The 19,405-nt window shown below is 41.0% G+C and overlaps 1 protein-coding gene across 4 annotated transcripts in view; it reads left to right on the forward strand.

Moving 5' to 3' along the window:
- The window catches only part of LOC309552023 (uncharacterized protein), a 472,505-nt gene that overhangs the window by 421,569 nt on the left and 31,531 nt on the right, over nt 1–19,405 (forward strand). For all 4 annotated transcript variants that reach the window (XM_082252767.1, XM_082252768.1, XM_082252770.1 and 1 more), the window contains one exon: nt 4,078–4,147. In XM_082252767.1, the coding sequence (XP_082108893.1) occupies nt 4,078–4,147 (70 nt within the window). The remainder of the gene's footprint in view (nt 1–4,077; nt 4,148–19,405) is intronic.

Raw genomic sequence — 19,405 nt, forward strand, 5'->3', positions numbered from 1 at the left:
GAGTGACCTAGCCAGTCTCCAGATCCTAATGCTAAAGAAAATTTATCGAGGGAGCTGGAACTTCGAGTTGCCAAGCGACAGCCAAGAAACCTTGAGGATTTAGAAAAGATCTGTAAAGAAGAGTGGACCATAATCCCTCCTGAGATGTGTGAAAAACTTTTAACCAACTACAAGAAACATCTTATCTCTGTGCCTGCCTACAAGGGTTTCTTCACCAAGTACTAAGTCATGTTTTGCTTGGGGATCAAATACCTCACTGAACTGCAACTCAATTTATAACATTAGTATCATGTGGGTTTTTTTTCTGGATTTTGGTTGATATTCTGTCTCTATCATTTAAAATACACCTTTCAAGGCACATACACAGAGGACTCCAAGATGGCCGCTTAGCCTTGGAGCTCTGCACTGCTCTGGTCTTCGAATCCCCACCACAGCCTTTAGAGCACTCGTTCCTGTCCTGCTCTTTCAGTGTATGACCCGAGAACACCCAGGGAATAATCTGATGTCCAGAGGCTCTGCTAGGAGGAACCTATTCAGTCAGCTGGACCACATCCCGCAGAAGGTTGGTTTATCCAAGATGGCGGCCGCTACCACACAAGGCACAGACGGTAATACAGAGGAATCCATAGCTGACCAAGATGCCTCGAGCCCTGCAATACCTCCTATAGCACATGTCACAGCGAGTAATCAGCCCCATGATGCTTCTTTCCCAGCATCTACTGAATCACTGATTGGGAGGACATGTGAAGACCTTGAAGACCTTATCCTGACACCCATGAGTGACTTTCTGGCCACCCAAGATGCATGTGAGAAGGGGGCCCACAATCCCCATATCACCCCTACTGATTTCCCCTCCGTAATCGCCGCTTTTTTTTAAAATGCTGTCCAGGGGTCTAACCCAAACAGCTGCACAGATCACCTCCTCCATCCATGCTGAACTGCAGCATTTAGGATCACAGATGTAAGTCATGAAAAAGGAGGGTGACCAACCTGTAGCCAGAATTAACCAAAACACTTCCAGAATACTGGATATCCAGGATCAGTTGGAAACTGCATTGTCCAAAATAGATGACCTTGAAAACCATTCAGGACGATACAACTTCAGAGTCAGAGGACCCCCTGAATCAGTGAAAGAAGTTAACCATGCAATTTGTTCCTTCATCAAGGACTTAATCCCAGACATCCCAGAAACTATTTGGAATTGGACAGAGTGCACAGAGCCCTGCAACCAATGCGATCTGATAGTCTACCGAGAGACATTATAGTTAAACTCCACCTTTACTCTGTCAAGTAAGAGGTGATGAAATTGTGTAAGAATTCAGATGGGCTCACTATTCAGGGACATTGGGTCTAGGTCTTTGCGGACCTCTCCCCTTTACCGTACAAAGACGTCACTCTCTAAAACCCCTCCTTCAAGTTCTGGCTCAAAACGACATAACATAGAGATGGTTCTTTCCATTTTGCTTAAAGTTCTTGTATTGGAACAAGGCCCACAGCTTCTCATCATTTTCTCAAGGTGAACGCCTGCTCCTAAACCTGGGGCTGATTACCCAAGAGATCCCTCCTCCTTTCACAGCCAGGGGTCCCTCATCTGCCAAAAGGCCTTCTTCTCCTAGTCCACTTACTCCGGTTTGGCAGAAACAACAACCGAAGAGGTAAAGGGACTCTCAACCTCCCTGAGGAAGTCATTTGGATAAAGGACAACTGGATCCTGTTTTGCATTTTCTGGAACTGATCTTTTAGATGGCTTATCTCTCCCCACGATTTGTGGTAGCTTTTAGCATGAGTTTGCCTCTTTGTTTCCTGGGGAACTCCTCCAATGGGGAGGGGTGGGGGTGGGAAGAGGGCCCTGGAATTCTATTCCCCAATGTTTGACGAGTTCAAAGTCTAATTTGTCTTAAAGTTTTTAAGGTTTTTCTTATACTTTCCCTTATACTTGGGCATATTTGTTGTTAAGATACAGCTGGGATGTCATCCACGGTGGCTCCTAGGGTTCTCCCCTTTGGTGGGGCGAACTACGCTATCCTAAGCGAAATGCGTCGACTTCACCAGCCCGACGGTGCACTCACCACACCTCCTTTCGGATGGCGGATCCCGCGGAGAACGAAAGCCACCAGCAGCGCCATTGCAGATGACCGGAAGTGACCGACACTAGGATTAAACACACAGCCAGAGGATAGCCAATGAGGTATCACAACAACAAGGTACTGTTGTAGAGACCCCATCTTATATTTTGATAGCCAAACACAAGGTTTTTTTTAGACATGAGAGTGATTCTTTGAATTCTCTTCTCCCTCTCTGTACGATACAAGCGGCCCTGGCTTTGACATTAGCTAGACCAGTGGCTCTAGATGAGGGCCGGAGGGGGAGAAGCCTTCCGGGTCTCCAGACAGCCTTGATGGGGTCTCTACATCCACAGTTTGATCCCATGGGGGTGGTGTGCCTGACTCCGACCGGGTTGGAGGAGCCCTGGAAATGCTCCCTTCCCCTAGCCCGGCATATCCTGGGCCTTTTACGACAAGAGGCTTAGAGGGTGTAAGAAGTTTTTGCTACTTGTTGTGGTCAGTTTGAAATATACTCTCTCTGTCTCCATATAATTACACAAACCAAAGGGTTTTGATTATTTGTATTGTACTTGTTCATTTACACCGTTGGGCCTTGTAGGCTAATATTCTTATCTGCATGTCCTTTTTATTACAAAATACAATAAACATATTGAAAAGAAAATTCACCTTTGATAAAAAATTATAGGCCCTTTAAGTGGGAAAACTTACAAAATATGTAGGGGATCAAATATTTATTTTCCCCACTGTACATACCTTTTCTGAAGCTGATCCGGTCTGGTCTCCAGAGATGGATGCTGTGTCCAAAAGAGAGCCCACAACCGCTGGGAAATACCTGGAAAGTGATGTCACCCTTAGAGATATTTCCATTGTCCATGGGGCTTTCATTGTCAGCTGCCTCTTCTGCACACACCTACACAGAGAAGTCGCTGCTGACAGCTCAGCATAGGACCGGACTGGAGCAGCTGCAGAAAAGGTATGTATAGCGATTTCTTCTATACAGGGCTAGATAAATTAGTTTTAGAATGTGGCTGCAAGTAGGTTTAGAGTTAGTTAGGTTTTGGGTGAACTTCAACTTTAAGTATGTCATTGCCCCTGAGGAAGAGTTATTTGAAACACTTTTGTTACCTCCTCTACAATCATCGCACTTTTCAGTTATTTTCTGGACCCCAGGTATTGTGATGGTTTTGTATGGAAATTTTGCGCTATGAGTCTGTAGTTGTTCATGAAAGTTAATGTCTTGTCTGTTAAATCAGCCATTAATATTAAACAATATTTTTATAGGTATATTTAAAAGTAAATTTGATTTTTAATATATGTTTTGTGCTCCGTCTTTAATGCTGTTTAAAACCCATCTACACATATACTTTATAAATTGTCTAGTATGGGCATTTGTTTCACAATACTGGTGGGGAAGAATTAGAAATCAGTGAAATACAATTCCCATAAAGTAAATGTAATTCAACAGTGTATTTAGATGCTTGCTTGGATTTGAGCTTTAATTCTTTAAAATATAGGGAAATATTTGAACACCTTATTTTAATGAAATTGAAGTTTCATAGTTTTATTAGAAATGATTTCTAGGAAGATGTGTGAAAAAAATATCCTGATGAACCGAGATTGAAAAGCAGAGCTTCATTGTGAAGGCCTGCATGTAAAATAATGGTGTTTGTATTGTGAGCCATTAGTAGTGGACTACTAATAAGGTGACTAGGTACTCACTCTCTAACAGGCAAATCTCCCACATGGTGGGTCTCATTTTAGCAAGTAAGTAATCTAATAAACTTGCCCAAAAGCAGGTATCTTTTGTGGCAGTCTTTGTAATGTGCCAGTCATATCTAATTTTTCCTTTCCTCCTATTACTTGCTGCAAAAGTTCCTGGCTGAAAAAGTCATGATGCCACACAGGAAACTAGTGTTAAAAACTGTGGGCCTGGAGGAAAAAAGTTGAATGCACAAAAAAATATATGAAGCCTAAAGCTAATAATTCTTTCTCTTTAACAAATGTTTTTCAGCTCCTTCATGAGATCATTAATTGACCATATGGATTTCAAAGCTTTGGAGTTAAAAATGTGTAAGGCCAAGGTAAGTAGGATTAATTTATCCATTATAAAAATGTATGACAATAGTGTTGCAAATTAATATTTCCTAATATATCAAAATTTCAATAAACATATAAACCAACTTATTACGGTTTTAATAGTATAATAAATTTAACTGAAATTGAACATCTGTCTTAGCCATCCAATGAAGCTACATCATTTAAAAACTAAAAATGTGAATTTCGTAGCAGCAGACTGCCTTAATGAGATAGCATAAAGAGCAATAACAAATAGAAAACAATCAGGTGCCACTTTTTCTTAGTTTAGAGTAGTCAGAACAATACTTCACAGTGTGGTATATAATTGACCTTGTCTGCCTTGTCTTAGTACTAGTAGATGGGCTCTCCCAAAATAGCTCATGGCCAGAGATGAATTGCAGGCATGTTTTAGCATGTTCTTAGAAAGCCCCCTAAGTGGTAGAAGTAGATCTGCCTATGCTAATACACTGACCACCATGAACTAATTAGCTGACATGGGTTTTTGGGGCCCAGGTTCCACAACAACAGCCCATGTTCCCCTCATTCCTTTTAGGTTACTGGGCTCTGGTTTCTAGTCCTCCCTTGTCAAGCCCATATTTATATTAGACATCCAGACTCAGGCCTTTGCTATTCTGGAAAAGCCTCAGAGGTATCTATGTATCTTTGCCACTGCTATATATATATATATATATATATATATACACACTATATTACCAAAAGTATTGGGACACCTGCCTTTACACCCACATAAACTTTAATGACATCCCTGTCTTAGTCCCAAGGGTTTCATTATTGTGTTGGCCCACCCTTTGCAGCTATAACAGCTTCACCTCTTCTGGGAAGGCTGTCCACAAGGTTTAGGAGTGTGGTAGGAGGAAAAAAGCAGCGCCACCTCAGTGCAGGTTAAAAAGTAATTTATTACATAAAAACAATGTAGTAACGACACTTCCTGTGTCTCTGGCGGCGTTCCAGTTTACTAGCGTCACATCTGGTAGTGGCGGGGGGTGCTCGTGTTCAGAGCATAGGTGCTCCTTCCTCAGGCGATGCTGATTTTAGTGTCAGGCTGGGGTTTTTATGGTGGAGAGTCTCCAGGGGCGTGGCTTGTTGCTATGAAGATGCGCTGTACGCAGTGTTTCTAGACCGGAACGGGAAGTAGCCTGTGTCTGTGGCTAAAGAAGGGGGCGGATGTCTTGATTTATTATGCTGTCAGCAGATAGATCTGGTGCGGATGTTAGTGAGCAGGGCAGAGGGAGTAGAAAAGAAAACTTGATGCTGTAACGCTCCTGCGTTTTATGTATGATGTGGATTTTCAGCTGCAGAAATATTCCACTTCAGTAGTCATGTAGAGAAACGCTGAGACACCAATCCCAACTCTCAATGACTCATCATGTGTGGATGATCTCAATTCAGCAAGTAAATACACACACTCAATAAGATGTTTCCTAGAGTGACTTATGTATATAGTAACACAGTGATGATAGGCTGAAGAGACAGGTTGGGTAGAGATGGTAGATGACAGACACTTGAAAGGAAATGTTCTTGAAAGTAAGATAGTAGCAGATGGGATGCAGATAGGTTTAGCAATCATGTATGGTAGCAGATGACAGAGTAGCAGGTGGACATACAAGAGACATCAACCCAGTGCAAGAACAGGTGGTAGTAGGCTCAAGAGCTAGCAATCTTAGATAATGCAGATGTAGTAATAGTCCTTAGTATGCAGAGCTAGATAGTGTAAGCTTTAGTATGAAAGTTATAGAGGTTTCCCCTGTGGGGTACTTATCACTAATAGCAATGTAGCAGAGGAGAGGTTCGGCAAGAGCGGATGAGCCGGTAGCGGGATACAGGGATCAGCGCAGCGTGGTTCCGACAGCGAGGTATGCTTGCAAGCATGAGAGCTTCAAGACAGGTTAGCATCAAGGCACAAAGCAGTTTGAACGAACACATGTGAGTGAGAGCCGGCGATCTAAATAGCCATCCAGTCCGGCGCTCAGTGATGACAGCATCAGTCTTAAAGGTGTATGCGCACCTTACCAAAAGAGAATGGTGGGGCGCATACACTTATGAAAGAGTAATTAGGGTACCCAAAGGTACCAGAACATTACAGTACCCCCCCACTTAAGGCCGGCTCCTGAAGGCCTCTGGAGCTGGTTTGTCTGGGTACTTCGCATGAAAATTGCGGATTAATCTAGAGGCATGTATGTCAGAGGTGTTTAGCCAGGTGTCGTCTTGGGGCCCATAGTTCTTCCATCGAACCAAGTACTGAAGTCTTCCTCTGTGGATACGAGAATCCAGAATCTCTTTTATCTCATATTCTTCTCCACCTTCAACTTGTACAGGAGGAGGAGGTGGGATAGTAGGCCTTATTCCTTGGTCAGGAACATGGGGCTTCAGTAGCGACACATGGAAAAAGGGATGTATTTTGAGGTCTATTGGCAATGTAAGCTGTACTGCAGCTTTTCCAATAAGTTTCTTGATTGGGAAAGGTCCCAAGAACAGAGGTCCAAGCTTTTTGCTAGGGATTTTCAGTCTTAAATTTTTTGTTGAGAGCCAAACGAGGTCCCCGATAGCGTACTGAGGAGAAGGTCTTCTGCGAAGATCATAGTACTTCTTTTGTTGACTATGAGCGTGTGCAATGGTAGTATTAAGCAAACCCAGAGAGTCCTTTATTTGGGTAAGATAGTCTGAAGCTACTGGGTTATTTGAAGGAAGGATGCGTGGTGGAAGAATAGAGGGATGAAACCCATAGTTCAAGTAGAACGGACTCTGCTTGGTCGTACTGTGGGTTGCGTTGTTGTAGGCAAATTCTGCCAGAGGGAGAAGATCCACCCAATCATCCTGTTGGTAAGAAGTGTAACAACGTAAATATTGCTCGATGCATTGGTTGACTCTTTCAGTCTGTCCGTTGGTCTGCGGATGGTAAGGAGAAGTGAGCTTCCGCTCGATCCGTAGTATGTGACATAGTTCTTGCCAGAACTTGGAAATAAATTGTGATCCACGGTCAGACAGAAGAGTTTTTGGGATACCATGTAACTTAAAGACATGTTTCATCAGGAGTTCTGCCGTTTGTTTGGACGAAGGTAGTCTGCGAATAGCAATGAAATGTGCCATTTTTGTCAGATGGTCCACTGACACTAAGATGGTATTAAATCCTTTGGAAGGAGGCAATTCCACTATAAAGTCCAAGGACACAACCTCCCATGGAGTTTGGGGTATTGGTAGACTGCATAGTAGACCGGATGGTCTCGTAGTGTCAATTTTGGACCTGGCACAGACATTGCATGAAGAGACGAATTTTTGTATAGATGTTTTCATGTCAGGCCACCAGAATTGCCTGGTAATCAGATTAAGAGTCTTTGTCATACCCATATGTCCTGCCATAGGCACATCATGCGATAATTCCAAGATCTTGGTGCGTATGGTAGGTGGTATGTAAAGTTTGTCGTTGTAGTAGAGGAAGCCTTCTGCATCAGTATTTAGTTGTGGTGGGGGTGAATCCAAACTTATACCATGCAAAACCTCTTCCTTCAAGGAACGGACAACTCCAATAATGCGTTTGTGAGGTATTATAGGAACAGAAGGGATTTCGAAGTAGTTTTCTTCAGTTAGTCGTGATAGTGCATCCGCCTTTTTGTTCCTATCTGCAGGTGTGTAGGTCACTAGGAAGTTAAACCTTAGAAAGAATAGTGACCATCGTACCTGTCGGTGCGAGAGAGTTTTGTTAGTCTGAAGATATTGGAGATTTTTATGGTCCGTGTATATAAGTATTGGTAATTGGGTGCCTTCGAGTAGATGTCGCCAATTCTCCAGAGCCAATTTTATAGCAAGCAGTTCCTTTTCACCCACGGGGTAATTTATCTCTGGACTGCTTAGGGATTTAGAAAAAAAGGCGACTGGATGAAGTGGTGAAGTGTGAGTTGGTCGTTGGGAGAGTATTGCTCCTACTGCCATGTTTGACGCATCTACTTCCAGAATGTATTGGAGGGATGGGTCTGGATGGCGTAGTATGGGAGCAGAAGTAAACCTTGTCTTTAACAGGTGAAAAGCTTTATTTGCTTCATCTGACCATTTGAAAGTTTTTTTAATGCTAGTGAGCTGTGTGAGGGGTCTCACAATGGCAGAGAAGTTTCTAATGAACTTCCTGTAGAAATTCGAAAATCCAAGGAATCGCTGTAGCGCCTTGCGTGTGGTTGGTGTAGGCCAATCCTGAATGCAGGATATCTTACTCATGTCCATCTCGATTCCTGTTTTGGATATGATGTAGCCTAGAAACCGTACCTCTTCTTTATGAAACAAGCATTTTTTCAGTTTCACATAAAGGTTGTGTGCAAGCAATCTCGATAATACTAGTCTTACATGTCTTATGTGTTCAGACAGGGATCGTGAATATATAAGTATATCGTCCAGATATACCACAACACAGACATCTAGTAAGTCTCTGAAAATATCGTTTATAAATCGTTGAAAAACTGCAGGGGCGTTGCATAGCCCGAATGGCATTACAAGATATTCGAACAATCCGTATCTGGTTCTGAATGCAGTCTTCCACTCGTGTCCATCACGGATTCGAATGAGATTGTATGCTCCTTTCAGGTCCAATTTTGAAAAATAGGTAGCTCCACGCACCTGCTCAATGAGCTCAGGGATAAGTGGTAGAGGATAGCGATCTTTTATTGTAATAGCATTCAATTGCCTATAGTCGATGATAGGCCTGAGACTTGAGTCCTTATTGCGGACAAAAAAGAGTCCTGCTGCTGTGGAAGAAGTGGAAGGTCTAATAAAACCTTTTTCCAAATTCTCATCCAAATAGTCTTTGAGATGGGAAAGTTCATCCTGTGAAAGAGGATAAACATGACCGAACGGCAATTTGCTATTTGGGAGTAGATCAATGCTACAATCATAGTCTCGATGGGGAGGTAGTGCTTGAGCATTTTTCTCAAGAAAAACCTCAGAGAGATCCTGATAACATAGTGGTGCAATCTCATCTGTCACCACAGACAGGATCTTCCCGAAAGACGGGAGGTTACACGTACCCTCACAATAGCAAGAGAGGAAGGTCAGGGTCCGTTCCTTCCAATCTATGGTTGGTTGATGTGTGTGCAACCAGGGAAGTCCCAAAACAATGGGAAAGTGGGGTGAAGGTATTAGATCGAAGGTAGTGGTCTCCATATGAGACCCGTTAGTAGTGACTAGGAGTGCCTGTGTCTGATCAGTGATCGGACCAGAGGATAAAGGAACACCGTTAATAAGACTCACTGAGACAGGTTTAAGTTTAGAAATAATAGGAACTTTATTTAAAGCAGCAAAACGTATGTCAATATAATTTCCACAAGATCCTGTGTCAATCATGGCCTTAGTAGTAATCCTGTTCTGGTCCCACTGTAATGTTAAGCAAACAGAAAGGTAAGGGTTAGTGATTGAAGTTGTCAATCCCCCTAGGAGGACATGTGAACACTCACCCTTCTTTTTGTAGACTAGGGGACAGACGTTTATCTTGTGATCCGGGGATGCACAGTACAAGCAGAGATTACCAGATCGTCTTCTGGCTCTTTCCATAGTTGATAGAGGTGGGCGTATGGTTCCTACCTCCATAGGAACGGGGTCAACGGCCGAAATCCGAGAAGAACTGGATAATGGCATTCCCATTTTCTCAGCCTTTCTTTCTCGTAGTCTTCTATCTATGGTGATACTGAGTTGTATCAATGCATCCAGGGTTTTTGGCAGATCCGCTCGGGCGAGCTCATCTTTAACGGCCTCTGATAGGCCAAGCCTAAATTGGGATTTCAGAGATGCATCATTCCATTCTAAATCAAGGGTCCATCTCTTGAATTCTGCGACAAAGTCTTCTACAGGTCTCCCACCTTGTTTCAAGGATCTTAATTGAAGATCGGCAGTACTCTGCCTATTGGGATCATCATATAGGCTAGTGAGTTCTGCTAGGAACAAGGCATAGGAGTTGAGAAGCTGGTCGCTTTTCTCAAAAAGAGAGTCTGCCCAGGCCCGAGGATCGCCTGTTAGGTAAGAAATAATAGTACAAACCTTAATGTGATCAGTAAGGTAGGTACGGGGTTTTAGCAAGAAAAGTAACTCACATGCGTTTTTAAATTCGCGAAATTTTTTGCGATCGCCTGTAAATACCAAAGGAGGATTTATTTTGGGTTCAGGGGACTGAGCAGTGGTAAATTGTGTCAGTCTAATTACCTGCTGCGACAGAGCCTGATTGTCTTCTTTTAATTCAGCAAGTGCATGTATTAACGCAGGTACTTGCTGTTTTAATTGTGTCATCTGAGTGGTTATTTCTGCTGAATCCATTTGTGGTTCGTTCAATCTGTAACGCTCCTGCGTTTTATGTATGATGTGGATTTTCAGCTGCAGAAATATTCCACTTCAGTAGTCATGTAGAGAAACGCTGAGACACCAATCCCAACTCTCAATGACTCATCATGTGTGGATGATCTCAATTCAGCAAGTAAATACACACACTCAATAAGATGTTTCCTAGAGTGACTTATGTATATAGTAACACAGTGATGATAGGCTGAAGAGACAGGTTGGGTAGAGATGGTAGATGACAGACACTTGAAAGGAAATGTTCTTGAAAGTAAGATAGTAGCAGATGGGATGCAGATAGGTTTAGCAATCATGTATGGTAGCAGATGACAGAGTAGCAGGTGGACATACAAGAGAGATCAACCCAGTGCAAGAACAGGTGGTAGTAGGCTCAAGAGCTAGCAATCTTAGATAATGCAGATGTAGTAATAGTCCTTAGTATGCAGAGCTAGATAGTGTAAGCTTTAGTATGAAAATTATAGAGGTTTCCCCTGTGGGGTACTTATCACTAATAGCAATGTAGCAGAGGAGAGGTTCGGCAAGAGCGGATGATCCGGTAGCGGGATACAGGGATCAGCGCAGCGTGGTTCCGACAGCGAGGTATGCTTGCAAGCATGAGAGCTTCAAGACAGGTTAGCATCAAGGCACAAAGCAGTTTGAACGAACACGTGAGTGAGAGCCGGCGATCTAAATAGCCATCCAGTCCGGCGCTCAGTGATGACAGCATCAGTCTTAAAGGTGTATGCGCACCTTACCAAAAGAGAATGGTGGGGCGCATACACTTATGAAAGAGTAATTAGGGTACCCAAAGGTACCAGAACATTACAGATGCCTGATAAATGTATACTTATAATAATACACAGTAGTGGGGTACAAGCCAAAGGGAGTTTGTTGGGAGAAGGAAATTGGAATTACCATGAAGTGAGGATGGGAAATATGAATGAAAATAATTGGGTATATTCAAGGAAACAAGTACGTATATGTATGCATATGTAGATGAACTGAACACAAGTATACACTTCTGGATATATGCACTCAAAAATTATGCGCAGGATTAGATGTACAACAATGTGATATATATATATGGAGGGATACAAATGGCCAAAGAAATATAAAAAGGAATGTGAGGTATGGAAATAAAAATAAAAATAAAACTAATAATGGAAAGAAATAAATTAATATAAAAATAAGGAGAAAGTTACAAATAAAAATAGAGATGAAAACAAAGGGAAAAAAATAAATAAAAAATAATATTTTTTTCCACAAAAATAATAATATTAATAAAAAAATTATAATAAAAAACTAAAATAAAAATAAAATTAAAATTAAATTAAAACAGAAATAAAAATAAAAAATATATATATATATATATATATATATTAATACAAATAAAAATAAAATTAATATGAAAAAATTATAATACGATAAATTTATATAAAAGGAAAGATGAATAGTACAGAGATAGAGGTAAGATGTGAGATTACCAATAGAATCAATGTGGAGAGGGACTTCCTGTAAGTATATGAGATGAGGTTGGCTGTAGGTCAAAGTGAGGGAGAAGAAGGATATATAGTGTGTTGCTTTATTCAGAATGAATAATGGTAGTTTAGAGCAGCGAGTTCACCTCGATTTCTTCATTTAAGCCCCCAGGTGTCAGGGAGTCCAGGGGAATAGACGTTTGAACCTTTCGGCTTTTCTCTGGGGAATAGACGTTTGAACCTTTCGGCTGGAGGGAGATTTTTAGGTATGGATTCGATGATCCACACTTTCAGGTCAGCTGAAGATTGGTGGTGGTGCTGTAGAAAATGTTTGGGGACACTGTGTTTGTCAGTTCCAGCTTCAACGAACTGTGTGTGTTCGCCAAATCTTTTGCGTAAAGTGCGAATGGTGTGGCCTACGTAAAGGAAGCCACATTGACATGACATGCAATATATTACAAACTCCGTAGAGCAGTTGAAGAAATCCAGAATAATATATTTTTGGCCTTTGGTGGAAAATTATTTTTGCCCGTGTGTAACATGCTTACAGGTCAGACATAATGCTTTGCGGCATTGGAACATGCCTTTGATATTGAAGGTTAGGGGTGCACTCGGTGTATTAGAAGATTTTTTGATCATACTTGGAGCGATGCTATTCTTCAGATTTCGGGCTCTTCTGTATGACACCAATGGGCGATCAGGAATACTGGTTTTCAGATGTAGGTCAGCTTGAAGGATGGGCCAATGTTTTTTGAGAATGTGTTCCATTTGTTTGTATCTATTATGGAATGTGGTGGTGAATCTCAATGGTTGGGTATCTGGATCAGCGTGATTTCCTTCTTTTCTATTGTTTTTTGGTTCATTCTCTTGATAGAAGGTGAAGGCTTCGTCGATCAATTTCTGTGGATACCCTTTTTCTAAGAATTTTTTACTCAGGTGTTTACCATAGGTGGTGAAATCCTCAGTTCGTGTGCAGTTATGTCTTAGTTGACAGAACTGGCTTTTCGGGATGCTCTTTATCCAACGTGGACGATGGCCGCTTTTAAAGTGTAAATAAGAATTGCCCGCTGTTGGTTTGATGTAATTTTCAGTATATATAATTTGATTGTCATGGCAGAGGAGGAGGTCTAAGAAGGCTAAAAAGTCTTGATTTTGTATGGAAGTGAAGGTAAGGCCCATGTTAATCTCATTGCAATGGTCAACAAAGGGTTGGATGGTGGAGGATGTACCATCCCAGATAATTACTTTGTCGTCTATGTAGCGACCATAGAAAATAATCTGGGAGGAGAATGGATTATTGGACCAAATGTATTTCTTCTCCCAGAGATCCATGGTCAAATTGGCATAGCTGGGTGTGCAATTCGTACCCATAGCTGTTCCTTGGGTCTGTAGGTAGAAATCACCATTAAACTCAAAGTAGTTGTGGGCTAGGCAGTATTCGGTGGCTTCCAGGATAAATTGTGCTTGGCGGGGGTTCATGTTTTGGTCTTCTCCCAGAAAATGTTGGACTGCCGATAGGCCTACATCATGTGGTATGGATGTATATAAGGAGCAGACATTCAGGGACAGCCACATGTAAGAGGGTTCCCATGTATATTTGGCTAGCATGTCGAGGAGATGTATGCTGTCTCTTACATAAGAGGGAAGATTTTGTGCCAGTGGTTGTAAAAACTGATCTATGTAAATAGAGAAGTAGCTGGTAACGCTCTCCATGGCTGCCATGATGGGTCTGCCGGTTGGATTGACTGGGTCCTTGTGTATTTTCGGGAGGTGATAGAAGTAGGGTCTATGGTAGAGATCATGTTTCAGGAAGGATGTTTCTATTTTGTTAATGATTCCTTCTCATGCAGCAATGTTGATGAGTTGATGTGCTTCTGAGGCAAATACTGGTAACGGGTCTTTGTTTAGTTTGATATAGGTGTTTTTGTCCGGCAGTAATAGTGCTGATTCCTGGAGGTAGTCAGACCTTTGTCTGTGTTTGTGTATTTCTATTTAAATTTTATTTTTATTTATGTTTTTTATTTTTATTTTCACTTTTGTTTTCATCTCTATTTTTATTTGTAATTCCCTCCTTATTTTTATATTCATTTATTTCTTTCCATTATTAGTTTTATTTTTATTTTTATTTCCATACCTCACATTCCTTTTTATATTTCTTTGGCCATTTGTATCCCTCCATACTGTATATATATATCACATTGTTGTACATCTAATCCTACGCATAATTTTTGTGTGCATATATCCAGTGTATACTTGTGTTCAGTTCATCTATATATGCATACATATACGTACTTGTTTCCTTGAATATTCCCCATTATTTTCATTAATATTTCCCATCCTGACTTCATGGTAATTCCAATTTCCTTTCATCCCAACAAACCCCCTTTGGCTTGTACCCCACTACTGTGTAAGATTATAAGTATACATTTATCAGGCATCAAGTTTTCTTTTCTACTCCCTCTGCCCTGCTCACTAACATCCGCACCAGATCTATCTGCTGACAGAATAATAAATCAAGACATCCGCCCCCTTCTGTAGCCACGGACACAGGCTACTTCCCGTTCTGGTCTGAGAACAATGTGTACAGCGCATCTCCATAGCAACAAGCCACTTCCCCAGAGACTCCCTGCCATAAAAACCCCAGCCTGACACTAAGATCAGCATCGCCTGAGGAAGGAGCACGCATGCTCCAAACGCGAGCATCCCCCTGCCACTACCGGATGTGACACTAGGATACTGGAACACTGCCATAGACACAGGAAGTGTCGGACTCCACCGGCACAGCCAGGACCAGCCACTGCTACAGTTCACCTCCCTAATATCCCCACAGTGTTGCAGATGAACCATCTACTATTGCTGACCAACTATCTGCTCTGTGTGAGTTACTACATTGTTTTTATGTAATAAATTACTTTTTAACCTGCACTGAGGTGGTGCTGCTTTTTTTCTCCTACCCCACTTGTCTGTTACAGAGACCATCTAGCTCTGTTTGAAGCTAGAAGCCACCTTCTCCATCCATCTCCATACACTCCAGTAATTGAACTATCCCGCATACCACCCTACAAAGACTGATTAGGGCCACAGTCATGCAATTTTTGGCATATACCGATTGTACTTGACATTTTCACAAGCGCTGGTCGAACGTTGTATATACTAAGGTTTAGGAGTGTGTCTATGGGAATGTTTGACCATTCTTCCAGAAACGCATTTGTGAGGTCAGGCACTGATGTGGACGAGAAGACCTGGCTCGCACTCTCCGCTCTAAATCATACAAAAGGTGTTCTATCAGGTTGAGGTCAAGTTCCTCCACCCCAAACCCGCTCATCCAAGTCTTTAAGGACCTTTTTTTATGCACTGATCCAAATAATTTAGTGGAGGGGGGATTATGGTGTGGGTTTGTTTTTCAGTTGTTGGGCTTGACCCCCTTTGTTCCAGTGAAAGGAAATCTTAAGACATCAGCATACCAAGACATTTTGGACAACTGCATGCTCCCAACTTTGTGGGAACAGTTTGGGGATGGCCCCTTCCTGTTCCAACACGACTGCGCACCAGTGCACAAACAAGGTCCATAAAGACATAGATTAGTGAGTTTGGGGTGGATGAACTTGACTGGCCTGCACAGAGTCCTAACCTCAACCCCATAGAACACCTTTGGGATGAATTAGAGCGCAGACTGCGAGCCAGGACTTCCCATTCCCATCAGTGCCTGACCTCATAAATACGCTTCTGGAAAAAGGGTCAAACATTCCCATAGGCACACTCCTAAACCTTGTGGACAGCCTTCCCAAAAGAGTTAAAGCTGTTATAGCTGCAAAGGGTGGGCCAACTCAATATTGAACCCTACGGACTAAGGCTGGGATGCCATTAAGTTCATGTGCGTGTAAAGGCAGACGACCCAATACTTTTGGTACCACAGTGTATATATATATATATATATATATATAGTATTACTCAAAATACAAATATTATTTTATCTATAAGCCAAGAAAGTGTAATTCTGTTTTTACTGTAATTTAAAAGGCTATACGTGTTGCTGCCTGAATACATCTGGGCTAAAACATACAAAATGCATTATGTTAATTTGTTTTTGTCATTACATTCCATAACATTTTTAAAGCATGAATAATATTAAATAAAATATTTTTTAAAATCAGAGTATTTTAGTTAATGAAGGCTGATTTTTTTTTATGTGTAAAAAGTAAACTGGAAAGTATACCCTCAGGATTCTAAATCGGAATGTGATGAACAATAACAGCTCTAGCTCTAGTGTTGGTACGACCATGCCATGAAGCCAATGAGGGCAATGGTGCGCTGCTGCCTAATATTATGCATGCTGTTCACTAGCATATGTTTTTTGTCCTGGATTCATGCTGCATGTCACAAAGAGAAGGATGCTTGGCAGCCTTTAAACAGCTTTTTTGTGTGTGTATGTGTACTTTGTGGGGGAAGGGACTAGGGATGGGGACAGAAGACAAAGACAGCATTTAAACTGATTTCCTTGGGGAGTTTTTGAAAGGCAAATGTAATGGTTTAAATTAAATTTGAGGCCCTGCCTAAAATCTTTTACCTAGTACTATGCACCAACAATATAACTTTATAGACATTTTGCTTAACTTTTGCTATAATATTACAGTGCTGAGGATTATGTAGGCTTTTTAGCTGTTTTGTCAACCCGACATTACTGAGTGTCAATTATAAACATTGACAAATATGCACCAATATGAAAATTATATTCAGTTGCTTAAGATAAAGTTTTAAGGAATATTTTTTTAATAAATGTGATACCATATTGCTGTTCTCCTATGAATTTTGTCAGCAACATGCCAGTCATTAATTTGTAGAGATTTAACCTGCCAGTGATTATCTTTTAAAGAATAAATGCTATAAAGCAGACAGTCTATAAACATATGTATTATGCAAACTAATGTGTAAATATATCTAAAGTCAACCCTTTAGAGCCATTTCACATCAGAGTGTGTGCTCAAAACCCACTATGTGTGCGATCTGCTGCGGGTGTTAATATATTCTTAACGGCACCCCAAATGCAGATTGCAAATGCAGTGCGTTTGCCTGCACTATATGGCACTGTGGTGCCATGCGGTTTGGTGAGGCACGTTTTTGAAAAGTAATGCATACACTACTTTTTTGTGCAATCTAGTGTCATTTGAATGGACAGAAAATTGAATTGCACAGGAATCACTCAAGAATGCAGACCGTGAATCAGGTGTGAACAGGCCCTGAAGACAATTATTTTGTTGTACATGTTCTTGTAATGTCAAAAAGTTTAATTCCTTTTTATACATCCTGCTTGAATTAAATCATACCAAAAAGGTATATCCGCAAATACTTTCTGTCCTGGGGTGACAACACTTACTCAGTTCATCTGCAGCATTGTCATCAAAGTAAAAGGAAAACTGTATGGCTGTAATTTAAAAAAGCAATGTAACCCTGTTTTATATAGAGGGCTCTGCAAAACTGGGTATTTATTGCAAGAGTTTAGACCTACTCCAAAGTATAAGTATGATTATGCAACATTAAGTTTGACAGGTATTGTCATTTTGGCCTAGGGCTGAATGAACGTATTGTCACTAACTCCTTGAAATTGGATTGGATGTTAATCACAGAAATAGAAGTGTATTTTCTACCTGATCAGAGAAATAAACCATTAAAAAAAAAAAAAGTAGATTTGTTCTCCAAAGTAGGGGAAAGTTTTATTTTTTTCTTAATAAAGTTTTATTGCATCTTTCAATTTAAATTTCGACATAGGCATGCGTGAATTTTTACAGTGCATATTAATTATTTTTATTATTATTATACAGGATTTATATAGCGCCAACAGTTTGCACATCGCTTTACAACATGAGGGCAGACGGTACAGTTACAATACAATTCAATACAGAAGGAATCAGAGGGCTCTGCTGGTTAGAGTTTGCAGTCTAGGATATTCATAGCTCTCAACTGTCCTTGATTTGGAACAAAGTCCATCTGTCCCTCCTTTATCATTTGTCCCTCATTTTATAGATAAAGGTGATTGGATTCTGCTATGTGCCACATCCCTAAAAATTAGACTCACAAAAAGAGGTGGTTCCCCTATTTGTGGGACATTTAAGGCACTAGTTTAGTATCAAGTGAAAAACATAATGGTAAATTCTATAAAAACACCGGTTTTGTTATTACATTACTGGATAAAAGAAACATAGACAACATGGTATGAACAGCCATTGGATACACCAACTGTGAAAGTGATATTGATGTAGCTTAGCTTCCTCCACCCAACGCATTTTAGAGATTAGATATCTCCTTCATCAGGGGTGCGAGAGGTCTAATTCATATCCAATAATATGGTGTTATAGATGAACAATCCATGTTTCAATAAAAACAGAGTCTTACAGTTCTGCTGGTCCGCTGAACCATCAAAGTAATATGCATAAATGAAAGGCCAGTAGTAGCAAAGGAGGGCGCCAGAGAGCCCTATACCCAAAAGAGGCAAATAAGAAACACTGAGGCCTGAAAAGCTGGATCCTGCACCCCAAGAGTGATTGTGAATATGGATGTCAAAGTGTTAAGGTAATGAAGCTGGCTTAAAAATCTGTGGTTGTCAGCAGATTTTAGATGGATGGAGAGAGATGATGTGTCTCTTGTGGGCATTCAGCAGAAATGACTTTGGGACACAATATCTCTCTTCAGCCATCTAAAACCTACTGACAACCACAGACTTTTACATCAACTTCATTACCCTAACACTGTGACATCCATTCGGGGAAGGAGGCTGCGCACAGACGCCATATCCAGTTCGATCATCCATACATCCAGTAAGACGAACCTGTAAAAGCCTGCACTGCTGAAGTGCATGGAATTGTGAGTGTGCTACTTGTTTGATCGTTATTTAATAAAGTAATTCAGGGAGCACTAGAGGATTTTTTTTCTGTTTTATATACATACCGTATCCTGGCTTGTAATAAAGAGGATTAAAAACTTTTTGCATTGGTATCATAGAGCTGTGGCTAACAATTTTCCATGTTTTTTGACTGCACATAGTATTTTTGGTCTATTCTGTGGAGTGCTCTTTTGGTGTTAGCACCCAGCATTAGCTTGAAAGAGAGTTGGAGATCTGTGAGCCCAGCTAAGTGGCTTTTGGCCAAATTCTCCTTGTGAAGAGTCTCTGGCCTAGTGATTCATTTGAGTAGGGTGTCCTTCTGATCCCAAAGTCGGTGCTTTAATTTAGAACCTTGGGCTATTAGTTTGCCTCTTATGTATGCTTTGTGTGTTTCCCACAGCACAGAGGGAGATACAGAGCCATCGTCATTATCTTTGAAAAAGGAGTGTAGTCCCGTTTAAGCTTCAGGAAGATTGGGTCATTTAGGAGAGCTTTGTTTAATCTCCAAGTGTAAGGTTTTGGGGTACAGTTGCTGTTGTAAATGGATGGATCTACCTGTGTTTTTGTGCTAGTTTCATCTT

Source organism: Pelophylax lessonae, assembly GCF_965119305.1.
Source record: "Pelophylax lessonae genome assembly, chromosome: 4".
NCBI classification, from domain to species: domain Eukaryota; kingdom Metazoa; phylum Chordata; class Amphibia; order Anura; family Ranidae; genus Pelophylax; species Pelophylax lessonae.